Source organism: Athene cunicularia (genome assembly GCF_003259725.1).
Source record: "Athene cunicularia isolate RWA chromosome 9 unlocalized genomic scaffold, athCun1 chr9_part1, whole genome shotgun sequence".
NCBI lineage: Eukaryota > Metazoa > Chordata > Aves > Strigiformes > Strigidae > Athene > Athene cunicularia.
Window position 1 is genome coordinate 9,872,949 of NW_020799110.1, and position 14,351 is coordinate 9,887,299.

The following is a 14,351-nucleotide window of genomic DNA, read 5'->3' on the forward strand; positions in this document are numbered from 1 at the left end:
ACATATTCTGTAAATAAAAACAATGCATTTCTGGTTTCTCTGGGAAAAGAACATAACTTTTATGTTCAAATTTAAGTACTGTCCCTGGCATTCATGAAGATAAAACCTAATATATTTAAGTGTGCAGCTTCAGAGTCCATTGCGCTGCTAACACAGGGACTCAGTTACCTGCCTCAAAATTCAATTTTAAATCTCTTAAGTTAGTAATAAAATTCCAGATACGGTTTTTAATTTTTGTGTACATTGGTGGTGTTTGAATAAACCAGTTGCTTGAGCGATTTTAGACATTTCTTGGACATTAGTGTGGAGAAATGTAGATACTCAAGTTCACTTGTGTCAAACTGGGCAGTATACTTGCTCTTCAGCTGAGCATATATCAGTGTATATTCTCATTGTAGGTGGAGACTTGCTTTTGTAATCAATACACTTTTCACACAATTCTAAGATCTTCAAATTCAGTTTGTTCAGATAAAGTGAACACATAAAAATTTACAGCTAGAATTGAAAGTTTGTCAGTTTGGAAGACATCAGTGCTGTTCTAGATGAAGGATAAGTGGAAGAAAGATTGTGAGGAAAGATAATAACTTTTGAGAGACCAGTTAATATCTAAAACAGAGACAAGATTTTGGGGTACACAAACTTTTCTTTAACTATAAAATAGAATGCTTTGAACATGCACAGCCCTCCACAGTGATTAACCAACATTCACAGCATGCGTTTGAAAAAGGTGGTGCCTCATGTGACAAAAAATGGGAATAGTGGAGAGTTCATAAGGTTTGTCTGTGATTGATTGTGCAAGATGTCAGTAGCAGGGCCAGTTCTGCAGTTTGAATCCGTTGTCTCCTTTGTCCCTTGCACTTGTTTGTTCACATTTAGAAAGAATTAACTTTCTGAAAGGCTGAAAATTCCAGTGTTGGGAGTTATTAAAGTCATTCAGTTCTACCTTAGTCTAACAGAATGCGGTGCCCATCTCATCTTCCTAGTTAAGAATATTGACTTTGTCATTCCTCTTACAATGTTTCATGCTGTTTAGCATATTGTAGCATGAGGAAGATGGGGGCATGCTAGAGATGGAACAGAAGTGTTACTGAAGGTAACAACGGTGTTGCATTTTTAAAGCTTTTGTTTCTTTTTTAATGCAAATTTACCTCTTTAGTTCAATTTTGAGTCACATTCCTTTCAAACTGTTAGGCTTCAGTAATTCACATCTAAATGTGATGTCCATGAACAAATATGGATCTAAAGGCAGAGCGTGATCCTGTTCTCTCAGTTCGTGACTCAAGTGGATGTCCTAATTTGTATGGGAAATGTCTTGTTTCTGTGTCTTTATTCCTGGAAACTGAAGAGAAAAGCTGCAGTCATTTTTGTTCATTTGCTAGAATGTAATTCTGTTTTTATTCAAATCCGATTTGGGAGTTCATTAATATCTAGTATTTACTGTCTTTTTATAAGGCAAAGGTGCCTTTAAAAGTTTATCACCATGGTATCTTCTCTGTCATATGAATCTCATGTGACCAGGATGCAGTGTCTGTCATTACCATCATATTCCACTGGGGATGACAGAGCTGGGGCAAGTTCTCATTGTGTGACTTAAACGTGCAGCACAATCCAGTCCATATTGTTCACCAGCCATATGCATGCCAAAAACATGGTGACAGACTGCATTTCGGTCACATGGGGCTCCACACCAGTTGTGTGATGGATGCGTGTCCAGCTGTGTAGCAGGCAAAGGGCCATGGTGTTCCAGTGGAAGAGGCAAAAGAAGGCGGCTGCCATGACAATTCCACCAGCACAAAACTTGCTCCATTTTCACATATGACTCTCTTGAGAATGGGAGAATGTAGACAGCAGAAATGTCATGGCTTGCCCTAACCGGCCAAAAATCAGATGCTTTTGGCATGGGTTTTCTTGGACAACATAGTTCCAGACTCAAATTGCAGTGCTACAATTGAAGAACAGACAATATTGCAGGCTAGATCTGATTTTTGTGGTGTTCTATACATTGTGTTTGGGGGGAGGGGGGTGGTAAGAAAACCAAACCTCATGCATGTGTTGTAAAGTGGCATAATCTGTTTTCTCTATGAGGTTCTTGGCTCTTTAACAGAGTAAACTTCATGTATGATTTTTTTTTTTTCTTCTTTATTGGTTTCCTAAAGCAATGCCATAAGTCTCAGGTAAAGTGGATCAAATCAACATCTGTGGTTTTGAATAGTTCTTGTGTGTATTTTCTTTCCAGCACTTGACCATGTTGGTTTTTTTCCTGCAGCAGAGGAGAACCACTAACATGCCCCCCACACACAGAATTTTATTGTATACACTGCACTTTTGGCATGCCAGCAATAATAGCACAAATTGTAAAACCTGCATGTTGACTTGGGGAAATCAGAAAGGAGCAGTCTAAGAATGAATGTCCTCTAATATCTAAACTGTTGGAAATTTAAATTTTTTACTTAATTTCCACTTCTGAAGTGGATGTTGTTATATTCTACATTGCTTTTAAGCAGTAGGTTGTATAGAGTATTGAACAGCTTTACAAAATGCATATTTCCTTCCTTTGTAATATACTTTTGAATTAATCTTTGCAGGATGAAAACATATCTTCCTTTTGCTAAGGACTCTTGAAATAGGCATATGCATTACAAATATGATTAAGTCTGTTCTGTGCCCTAGGATGTTTGTTTACATCATTATTGACATGTATTATTTAGGTGTCAGGAACTGAGTTTTGCTTCAGAAGTATAGCAGAAAGTGCAATAAAAATAATCACAGGTTATAATGCACTTGGAAATAATTGTCATCTTGCTTCATTGGGGTTTTGGATTTTTTTTTGTTATTTTGGGTTTTTTTAAGGTACAATCATAAAAATAAAATTTGGGCTAATTTTCATATTTTCTTCTCTTTTAGCTCATGATAGATACCCCTACTAGTCCTATTACCAGTGGATTGCCATTATTCTTTGTCATAACTGTGACAGCCATAAAACAGGTAAAGGGGGAAAAAAAATGTCGTAACATCAAGTCTTTCTAAGGTAAAGTTACTTACAGTCTGACCAAGATAATGTTTAGATACAAAAAAAATAGTTATTTTAAAAAAGGATTTTGTATTTAATGTTTCCTGTTAGATGCTTGAATTTGAGCATTTTGGTTAGTTGTCAAGCTCTCAGTGACTCACTGCAGTACCCTTAAATGGACAGCGAATGACTGTCAGACAGCATTTTTGTCTAAATGTTACGTGTCACTTGTTGTAAGACCATTTCTGAAAGCTCCTCACTTATTCCTTTGGCACACCTTGCTGCATATTAAAACCAATCCTCCAACATGACACACTGAGAAAGGAGTTTAGGTAGATGAAGCAGTGGTGCAATCCATGTTTGTCAGTGGTTAGAAGCAGTATATTTCATGCCACAAAATACATGTAAACTGTAATCCTGTACCAGGTAGAAGGCCCAGTTTAGAAAGCTTCTCGTTTTGTTTTCCTTTTCTTTGGTTCCATAAAACACTTTGGAGTACTTTATAGCACTTGAAATAAGAAAAATCTTGTAAGTATGAGTTTAATAGAAATCTTGTTCGAGCACCATACTACATCTTACTAATACCTAGAGCCCCTAGAAGAAGAATGTCTGGAAAAAAAAAAAAATCTTCCGTTATCTTTAAACCCTTAAAGCAAGAGAAGAAAAAACCAAAAACATAAATAAAGAGGTGATGTGGATGGAAACTATAATCTCTTCTGCAGGGAAGTAATTTTCAGGAACTATCCCCTTCAAAGGGTTTGACAGTGCTGTCTGGGGAAGAGATGCAGTCATAGCAACTGAAAAGTAAGCAGGAGACATACGGAGCTACAACTGGAATTTCAATTTGCCTTCTGTGCCATTAAGACCCAAAGCCACCCTGAAATAGGGCAAAAGTAAAAATAGCTCGAGCTTTCAAGCAGATAGAATGGTGTTTGGGGCACAGGGAATCTTAATACTGGAGTAATATTTGAACTAATATTTTATCTTGTTGCTGTGGAATGTGTGTATGTAGAGTGCCCTAATCCTATTCAATTGCAGTTGTTATCACCCTCTAAAAAATCACCTGTTCAAGAGTTATAAGGAGGCAATGGAAAATATCCTTTAAAGATGTGTGAACTGAAAGAGGTTGTGCACCTTAGTAATAAATACTAGATTTTTTTTTTTTTCCAGAAAGAAGTTGGACTTTTATAAGTCTAAAATTGTCCAAATAATCTATTAACACCTTGTTTCCAGATATTCGGTCTTTTATTGGGAAATACAAGTATCTTACCATTAATTGCAAAGGATAGATTCTGGCATTCCTTCTAGAACTTTCAAATCGTTCATGACTTGCTAAGCATGAAGAGGTTTTCTGACTGTTTCAATATCTCTCCAAGGACTATTGGAAACATCTAAACTGATCTAAAGGACTCTCATGTTTATCCTACCTGCTGCAAAGTAGGCAAATAGTAGTCATGGTCTTGGAAAGACAATTCAGTGTGCTATTTCCAACAGGCTGCCCTCAGACAAGGAAGAAAGATAAATCTTCTGTTGAAATGCAGAGGGGAAAATAGCCAGTATGGTCTCAAAACCAGTTTCCATTTTTTCTCACACCAGCAGTAGAAGACGAAGCAGATTTTAAGGGAAAAAAAACCTTTTGAAAGCTCCAGGGCACTGGTTTTAAACAAAGTTTATTAGGATAAATGTTAAACTGTAACTAACTAGTCTCTCAAAAGAAGGGGAAAAATAGAAGCATTAACCATATACAGGTTTGAGAAACTTAGTAGTGGGTGGAAAAACACCCCTGCTTCCAGAAGGCCAGTTAACAAGGCACCTCTACCAAACCTAAAAATTCAGCTTTATTTTCATCTCCGTCAAGGAGATAGATAGAACTTTTTCTTCTTAGAAGTGTAATTGCACCTAGGTCAGAAGAAGGACATACAAGACTGCAAAGTGATGCAACTCATGCTGTGTCATTTTGTCTGTCTTGTTAGCCAGAGCACTTTTATCCTTATGCCTGTGAAGATGCGAATGCGGTCCTCAGAGGACTCCGGAATTAGAAAATAAATAAAAGCAAAACAAACAAAAAAAATTCCAACAAAATAAAGGTATTTCCAAAGGAACTTAAGAGAACTGAGTCAATTTCAGTAAGTTCATAGGTATTTAGCAAACAAGCTGATTGAATGCAGATGTTTACATGACTGTAATTAGAACCAACGACTTTGCAGGTTTTGTTAAATATAAACCTGAACTGAGAATGAAAACCCTGGTAATATAATATGTAGGCCTGTTTTAATTTTTGTCATTTTCTCAAGTGCATTGATGCAGTTATTTAAGCAGGACTGAAGAATGTCATTTGAGGGATTTAAATCTTTAGTTTGTTTTTGTGCAATTAAGCAGCATTCCCAGTGTTCCTATTGCTTCTTTTCAACAGTATTTTTGCAGTATTTGCAAGTGAGGATAAGGAACTGTCTCAAAAATGCTGCAGTAGGTAAATTTGGGGGGAATTTAACCTGAACACGGTAGGTTGGCTCTTAAGAATTCCCTGGTGTGAGGTGTCACCCTTGAGTTGTAGGCAATAGGTGTCAGATGGAGAAAGCGCTGAAATCTGTACTTTCTAAAGAAGGTAAATTTAAGTTCTTTGCCAAATGTCCATATTGCTCAGCTGTTCAGGTTTATGAGACAAATGCCCCAAGGTTACTGGACGTTAGTTATATCCTTGTTTTCTTCTGTCAGTCACCTTTAACAAGGAGCTGTAAGTACTGACTTTTGCTTTTTCATACTGCTTAGGAAGGACTCTTTAAGAGTCTTACTTAGGGGTTTTAGGGTTCTGATTTCCCTTGTATCTCTCTGTATGGCTGCTATTACTAGACACTTCCTAATTATTTCTTTTTTAAGCAGTTGGCATATAAAGCTTCCCTCTATTTTCTGTTTCCTTTTCTATTTTCGGTAGCGCAGTTCTGCTGTCCTTACTCATTTCTGCTAGTAACAGGGGAGGTGCGTGAAGGTAGAACTGCAAAACTATACTTGTAACACAGCTAAATTCGTCATACAACTTTCCTCCAAACTCCAGTCGACTGCAGAATTCTCCAAACTGCACCTGCATTAGTACTGTTTGTATGATGACATTCTTACATAATGTTCATAGTGTTCTAGGATGCGTTGGGATATGCCTGCTGTTTCAGAAGGCCCCCTTCCTTTGTCTGCAAATTTCCAAGGAAGTGGTTTTAATTCTTTCACATTTGTTATACCTACAGAAGACCATTTTAGGAAGTGTCTTTAGTATTGTGTATCAGCTGTAGGAGTCTTGCCAGGATGCAAAAGGCAGTTGAGCTTCCTGTGTAGACTAATCCATTTCTTGTGCTTGTTTGTGGGCTTTCCAAACAGTACCTAGACTTAGGGATCAGAGAGATCATGCTACTGACAATCATGCTATTGGATTAAATAAGCAATGTATTAATAGCTTGCTAAAATAGGAGGAGAATAATATACCTGGATTCACACTCATAAATGTTTGCACGTGTGTGTGTGGGTGTATGGGATAAAGGATTCCTAAAGAGGCACCAAATATCCAATGAAGGAAAACTGCTTAATGTATCCATGGAAAACTCAGTTGCTGTGAACTGCTGCATTAGGACTCAGAAAGAACTAAAACCTTCTCAGTGATCTCTACTATACAGAGGTGATCTGTGACAGCATATTGTACAAAATTAAGAACTCTTAAGATTTCATGCATATGCTGTGGCAGTAACTATAAGAAGTGCTGTACGGTATGACATGAGGAAGTAATTTCAGTCTGTTACTTCTCTTAAAAACAAAACAAAACCCCCCAAAAAACCCCAACCCACTCAAAACCGAAACCACCCATAAGAGAGACTGTTCCCAGTTTTGTGGTATGTTAATCCATATAGATAAAAGATTTTATGAGTTCTTGTTCATCTCATCTTCAGAAAATGTCACTGCCTGTTTGTTTTAACAAAATACGGGACTGTTGAGTTTCCTCACCACTTTTGCTACTTTATTTGCCCTTACTTATTCGTGTAGAGTGAAAATTAAGAGGTTTACCAGGTGCTTGAGTAACATCTGTAGTAGAAACTCAAGAGAAATTAGTAAATCTATTCAGACTATGCAGGAAGTAATTTGAAGTACATTTGCTTAGAAGATATTTGTTGTGCTTTATAGGTTTCTTGGTTAAAAATTAAATTTGTATGTGTTCTCTACAGGGTTATGAAGACTGGCTACGACATAAAGCGGACAATGAAGTAAATGGTGCTCCAGTTTATGTTGTTCGAAGTGGTGGCCTTGTAAAAACTAGATCTAAAAACATTCGGGTATGTGCCTAAGGACAAATTGAAAATTGTGTTTATTGCATAGCTATAGCTCTTGTTTCATCATGATTTGGTAACAATGCTGAAATGAATTATTCTCTTTTAAAACTCTATTTGTACACTTCTCATTTGTGTTCACTTCATTAGGTGGGGGACATTGTCAGAGTAGCCAAAGATGAGACTTTTCCTGTTGATCTGGTGCTTCTGTCATCTGATCGAGTCGACGGTTCATGCCATGTTACTACTGCAAGTTTGGATGGAGAGACCAATCTTAAGGTCTGGGTTACTGATGTGAAATAGAATGTAGTTCATTCACGATACCATTTTTATTTCAGCCCATTGGGATGCCCTCTCTGCCCAGTAGTCCTATATCATTAACCTCATGGACACTGTTTTACAGACACATGTTGCAGTTCCAGAAACAGCCGTGCTACAGTCCGTTGCCAACCTGGACAAACTTGTAGCTGTTATAGAATGTCAGCAGCCAGAAGCAGATCTATACAGGTATCGTGTTATTAGTAAATATTTTGAAATTAAATAAAAATGAGGTGTTTAATATTAGGAATGTTATGGATCTTGCTGGGATTAAAATGGCTTCAAACATCTGTTTAAATTTTAATAGTGCAAGTGTTTATGCGTATGTAATTGCTGAAAGTTGCAAGTGACAAGTTTTGTATTTTAATTGTGACCTTTATGTACATTTTTGTTCTAACCCGTAAACTTGTTAGCAGATTTAAAAAAATTAAATGGCCTATGATTCTGAACAGGTTGGAGAAGGAGTTGTGTAAGGTTCTGTCAGGAGATTGGAGTACTATATAGTATATATATATTTTAAATGGAGTTAGCTCAAACTATAGCAAATTGTTGTAAGCTTACGTTTATTCTAATGGTACATATTGGTCACGTTTATTTTGCTTTTGTTCAAGAGGAGATTTAAACTCCATTCTTCAGCAGCAAAAATTTAGTATAAAACCAGTTGTATCTTAGTGTGCTTCATTTCAGTTTTTAACATCAGCAAGCAATGCCCTATACTCTCTAACAAACAGCATCATAGGTAACCTAAAATACTATTTCCATACAAGTTTTTCTTGAATTGTATAATGGAAAATGGTAGCTGTCAAGTAGTAGTTTTCAAAATCCAACTATATCATAGCAGCTATTATTAAGTAACCTTTGGATTTTTGAGAAATATTAAATTCTTAAAAACTAAGATTCTTACTTTGATCAGCTGTTCAAATATTTGATCTTTAGTTCAGTTTGTAGAGAACATCAAGTTAAGGTACAATTACTATAGAGGTTTATGTCCCTAGGGTCATGTTAAATTTGCAAGCGTCAGATTTTAAAAGCAGTTTAATAAAGCAAAAGGCTTTATTAAATGAAAAAATTACTATTTCTGATAGATAATATGCTAACATATTTGTTAAGGAATTATTTCTTACTGAAACATGAAATCACGGTCTGTTTTAACTGAATAAGAAATACGATCCTTTGTGGGTTTATTAATAAACCCAATAATAGGCTTTCTCAAATGACTGTTTTTTGGAAGGATAAATGTTTCTGTTAAACATCTCTTGTAAAATGATTGCCTGTGTTGCCATGTTGTTTTAGTTTGTTAATGAAAGTTGATTCTTTTGTACTTGTGAAACATTAATGGCTTTTTTTTGTAAATATAGAGGAGTTTTTTAAATTTTTCAGTCTTTATGTAGATATTTCTAACATGTGGCTATCTTTTATAGATTTGTTGGAAGAATAACTATAAGTCAACAAACTGAAGAAATTGTACGGTAAGTAAAATTTTATAAGATCAGTGTTCAGAACTCATGAATATGGTTAAAATCATGACCGGCACAAAAAAGAGTTACTGTTGAATGTACAGAAGAGAGAGGTATTTTTACCGAAAGTATCAATTGTAGCTGCATACTTCAGATGGAGATGAGAAAAAATTAGTGAAAGAAAGTTCATTGCTACCCATTTTTTTCAGAATTAATAGGACAGTTCTGGAAAGCTTGACTGTTCTGATGGGGGTATTTTTTAGGCACTGGTAATCAGCTGGTACTTTGTTGCTATTTGTATTTTAAAACATTTCTTGATCTTAAACAACTTGGCATATTATGTAGACTACAATAGATCCCATCATCTGTTTATCAGAGGCACTAAGCAGGTGTATTTGCAGTTGGAATTCCTAGAAATTATTTGTCTGTTTTAATAAAGCCTTTGCTACGTATTTGTAGCTTTTAGTTTATATTTCAAACTGCTGTACTACCTGGACTGTAAAGTTAAGTGCTTACATCTGTAATAGTCAACATGTAATTGTGTGCACATAAAGCTCTGGGCACGTAACCACGTGCTCACAACGTTTCCCTGTGCAGTTGTAGCAAGTAACGTACACCTAAACACATGTGGAAATACAAAAGTAAAGATGTGAAGCCACTTACAGACCTACACATGACTTCCTCAAAAGGTTTCTAATTGCGGTGGGTTGACCCCAGCTAGCAAGCAAGCATCCACACAGCTGCTTGTTCACTTCCCCTCACCACAACAGTACATGAGAGAAAATAGGAAGAACAGGAGTGAGAAAAAAGGTCATTATTTGAAATAGACAGTGAAATCATTCACAAGAAATGGCCAGGTTTTCAGGAATATTTAGCGTAGCATGCAAAGTTATTTAATTGTTTTTTCTTGAGAGTTGTTGATAATCAAGCTTTCAAAATGTGAAGTGCTGTGTTATGATGTATAAATGTGTCACAGAAACAAGTAAATCGGTTATGATTCTTTCACTCCTCTAATGTTCAAAATGCCATCCTTCACACATTTCTTTCAGTGAAATTTCTACCTAAATCAGTCTGAAGAACTTAAAAGACTCAATCTAAGAGCCTCCTATGAGGCTGGCAAACATCTGTCAGTTGTAGGTAGGAATAAGATGGAATTCAGAGTGAATCGATGATTTGTCGATGGTTTTGCAAGTGGTACGGGAATGTAGAAGACAGATCACCTGGCTCTTAAGTCTAATGCCATAGTGATGCACCCCCCTTGCCCCCTGCCCCTCAGCTGTTTTCTAAGGTTGCTTTAATGTACTACTGAGAGCTTTTCCAAATTCATTACTGCCAAGCTTGACTGGTTCAGCTTTGGGATAATCTCATCAAAATAATTTAGTTGACAACATATAACAGAGCCAGTTTAAAAGGAGTGTGTAAAACAGTGGCAAGTTCTGGCTGCCGGTGGTGTTGTATTTTCTGACTGTCGAAGATAAGTCTGTGTTGCACTGATTGAGGTTATGTGTTTTGGGTTTGTCAGACTGGTTTTACACACTGCAAAAACCACCTGAATCCAGAAACATATATTAGGTTTCTTATATGTAAAGGTTAAATGCTTGGCCATTTAGTCCCTTTTAATTCCATTTTTCAGTTAAAGTTTGAGTCTAGCCTAAAATACTAACATATGTATGTGAAATTTAAAGAACCTGTCATTGTGTGTATAATTGGTGTGCACAGTATTTGTGATGGTAACTGTCACATTTGTAGTAACATTTAAGTTAAAAGCTTAACTGTAGGAGGTGGGGTTTGAGTTTGGGGTGGGGTTTTTTTGAGTAACTCCACCATATGCTTTCAAAGGAACTTCAAATAGAAGAACTTTGTTTATATAGTAGTGATCATGGTGGTACAGCTAATGGAAAAGACAAACCCAAGGGCTTGTATGCCTGTAGCACTTAGTATATGATCTTCAATTCCTTTGCTTATACCCAGTATGTCAACCTGGCCACTGCAGTTGTTCAGTTTGCTTTCATTGAAATGCTGCCAAAATAGTGAATGCACCTTTCTTCTTTTCTTTTTTTTCCTTTTTTTATTTCAAACCAAACCTTCAGGCAGTTTCTAAGAATGATACAGCTATTGACCCTAACCTTATATCAGCCTTGATTCTAACTGGGCCTTTATTTTCACAGCACTGTTTATGGTTATCTTCACCTATGAAATTAATGTATTATTGTGGAGTGATAGATGTGAGGAAAAAAAAATTTATAAAATTCTAGTCTTGTGTTAGGAAGCAGAACTTGCACTATTGTGGTGACATGTCCATGTATTGTCTGTGTTTCTCTGGTGTGATTAGATTTTGAACTTGCGAGATCATTTCAGTTTGACAGAGGGGTAGGAGTAAGATAGGGAAAAGAATCAAACCAAAAATAGCCCTCTTGTTGCACTGTGAGCTCAACAAGTTTTTTTGCCTGCTAGCTTCTCAAGTAACATGCAGGTCTTTCTGAAGCAGCCATTTGGTATATTTAGCTCAATCACTAATTATGGGATATTGAACAGTGTTGGGAGACTGTGGCAGTGACCAAGGGAGACATGAAAGGCAACTGAGAGCTCTGGAGATGTGTGGGTGAGGCATGGTACAAGGGGTAAGAGGATCAAAGGTGGACCTAAATGAAGGTGGAGTTGGAGGAGTTGTGGTGGGAATTCATAGGGGATACAGGACAACTGTGATAGGAAACTGGATTTCACTAGTCCTATAGTATACAGAACAGCTAATTTTTAAATGCTGATATGTCTATTTCTTTTTAGACCTCTTGGACCTGAAAGTCTCTTACTTCGAGGAGCAAGATTAAAAAACACTAAAGAAATATTTGGTTTGTAGACATCTAAATATTTAAAGAGTATTATTTTCTTAAAACATGTTGATGAACTGTGGTTTAATTCTACTTGCACTGAAGAATTTGTAATAATCTTGTTGACTGTTACCTGAGGGGATATGATTATAGATGAAAGTAATGATAATCTCTAAGGATATAAAGTTCCAGCTCCTCTCTGAAAATATTTGAAGTGGTTTGACAAAGGAATAGCTTAACTTCAATGAATAAATGACTGTTGTTACTGTTACCCATTGTTTAAGACTTTCTCCAGAGATTTATCATTCTGATTTCCGTAAAATACATACTGAAGAACAGTACAGTCATAATAATGAACAGTGTTTTAGCTGGTGTTAAATTACCTCAGGAATACTGTTTTAATGTAGCGGAATATTGCAAATACAAAATGCTGTCTCACCATTGTGCTGAGGTAAACACAAAACTAATATCACCTGTCTTTTAAACTCAAAAATGCTGCAAATTGTATATATGCAGAAAATAAAGTATATCTCTTTCTCCCACCCTCTCCTTCCTTCCCAGGTGTTGCAGTGTATACAGGTATGGAGACAAAGATGGCATTAAATTACAAGAGTAAATCTCAGAAACGGTCAGCAGTAGAAAAGTATGTTTATTTTCTAATATCTTTCTTATTTGTAGAGTTTTAACTTAGTTTTTCCTTGGTAACTTTAAAACCCTGATGATCTTGTCATTGGGTTGTAGACAAGGGAAGAGAGTGTAATTCCTTTGCCTCCAATAGGAACCTATAAAGACAAAATTCTGGGTTTTTTGGTGTTTCATTCTTTTTCATCCTTTATTTATTCTTTCAGTGGTGTACAAAGCTGAAATACCTGATCTTAAAAAGGACTAAAGCAGAAAAAGTTAGTTTGGGAGGTTTGTTTTTTGAGATGTGGAGATCATTTAATGATAGGTGAAATGCTGCTTGAGCCAGATGGTCAGAGATAATTTTCACAACAGTTCCAGCCTCTGCTGTTCTCTGCATCTTCTACTGAAAAACTGCATCATGCCTTTAAAGAGGACAGACTGAAATGAAGACTTAATGGCTTACAAGTCTTATCCTGAATTGTAGTATTTGATAGAATGGACAAGAGCTTTGTTTCACACACTCTAAAGGATATCCGGATATGTTTTGCAGTGAATCTTGCTTCTAGCACAAGTCGCGGGCTCAGTTTTAAAAATCTTTGCTCGTAGTTATAGGATAGATGCTACTACAATAGAGACTTGTATATCGAACCTCATGAATTATTTTTTAATGGAAAAGAAGTTCTGATGTGTTGCTTTTATTCTAGTTACTAAAAATCTGAGGTAGCCTCCCAGCATTCTTTTGCAAACATGGGATTGATTATTATTCTATAGCCAGATGCAAGCAGAACTGTAGAGTGCTCAAGAAAAGTTCAGCTATATCCTGGTATATTGTGGCCTGAGTTAAATAATCAGATGCACATGGTAGTGCTCTTCTAACTTAAGAAAAAGGTGCAGCCTTGGATTTCCACTGTGGTTGCTTGTACTGCCTTCACAGCCTTGCTAGATACTCAGGGAAGAAGAGAAGGGTAAGTCAGCCCCCAATATCTTCGACTACAGGTGTGACCCAAGCCAGCTGTAGGGTATTCTTGCACCTTAATCTAGTCTTCATATTACTATATGTAGAGTATATCTAAACCAGATGTAGGATTTCTTTTCACTTCTGCTGCTTGCTTGTCACATAGAAACTTCATATCCATATCAAACATGGGATACATTGAAAAAAAATTTGTCCGCTAAGTTTTTGATCAATTCATGTAATCACAGTGTATCAACAGACTACATAAAATAAACTGAAATTGCTTTTTTTGCCTCTGTAGGTCCATGAATTCCTTTTTGATTATTTATCTAATAATCCTCCTATTTGAAGCCATTCTGAGCACTATTTTAAAGTATGCGTGGCAAGCTGAAGAAAAATGGGATGAGCCTTGGTATAATGAAAAGACAGAGCATGAAAGAAACAGCAGTAAGGTAATGTAGTTCTATGCAGTTGTGTGTGTGAGGAACCCATAACCACTGGATACTGAATGTGATATTTCTTATGTCTCTACTCTTGAATATAGGTGTAAGTACCACATGATCCACTTGCAAGTCTATGTGCTGTTGTCTCAGTATTTTTGAGAGAGTTAGTCCTATGTAGCCTCACCCTTGTGTAGAAATATCTTACCCGTTACTGATTGGACTTTTTTCTTCCTTTATGAAGAGACTAAGCTGTTTGAAAATTTTGGGGTTTGTTAGAACATGTTCCTCGTGTTCTGTGTTCTTATTATAGTTATTGTTGGTTTGGGTGTCTTTTGTCATTCCTTAAATGAAAAGAGGAAGAGGATGGCTGTTTTTGTGCACGTTTCATTGCAGTGATTTCACAGCTCAGGCC

The 14,351-nt window shown here is 36.4% G+C and overlaps 1 protein-coding gene across 8 annotated transcripts in view; it reads left to right on the forward strand.

Moving 5' to 3' along the window:
• ATP11B (ATPase phospholipid transporting 11B (putative)) overlaps window positions 1-14,351 on the forward strand; it is a 69,336-nt gene that overhangs the window by 16,076 nt on the left and 38,909 nt on the right. For all 8 annotated transcript variants that reach the window (XM_026855278.1, XM_026855279.1, XM_026855280.1 and 5 more), the window contains exons 4-11: window positions 2,905-2,985; window positions 7,213-7,320; window positions 7,465-7,593; window positions 7,718-7,821; window positions 9,054-9,101; window positions 11,874-11,938; window positions 12,479-12,560; window positions 13,798-13,948. In XM_026855278.1, the coding sequence (XP_026711079.1) occupies window positions 2,905-2,985; window positions 7,213-7,320; window positions 7,465-7,593; window positions 7,718-7,821; window positions 9,054-9,101; window positions 11,874-11,938; window positions 12,479-12,560; window positions 13,798-13,948 (768 nt within the window). The remainder of the gene's footprint in view (window positions 1-2,904; window positions 2,986-7,212; window positions 7,321-7,464; window positions 7,594-7,717; window positions 7,822-9,053; window positions 9,102-11,873; window positions 11,939-12,478; window positions 12,561-13,797; window positions 13,949-14,351) is intronic.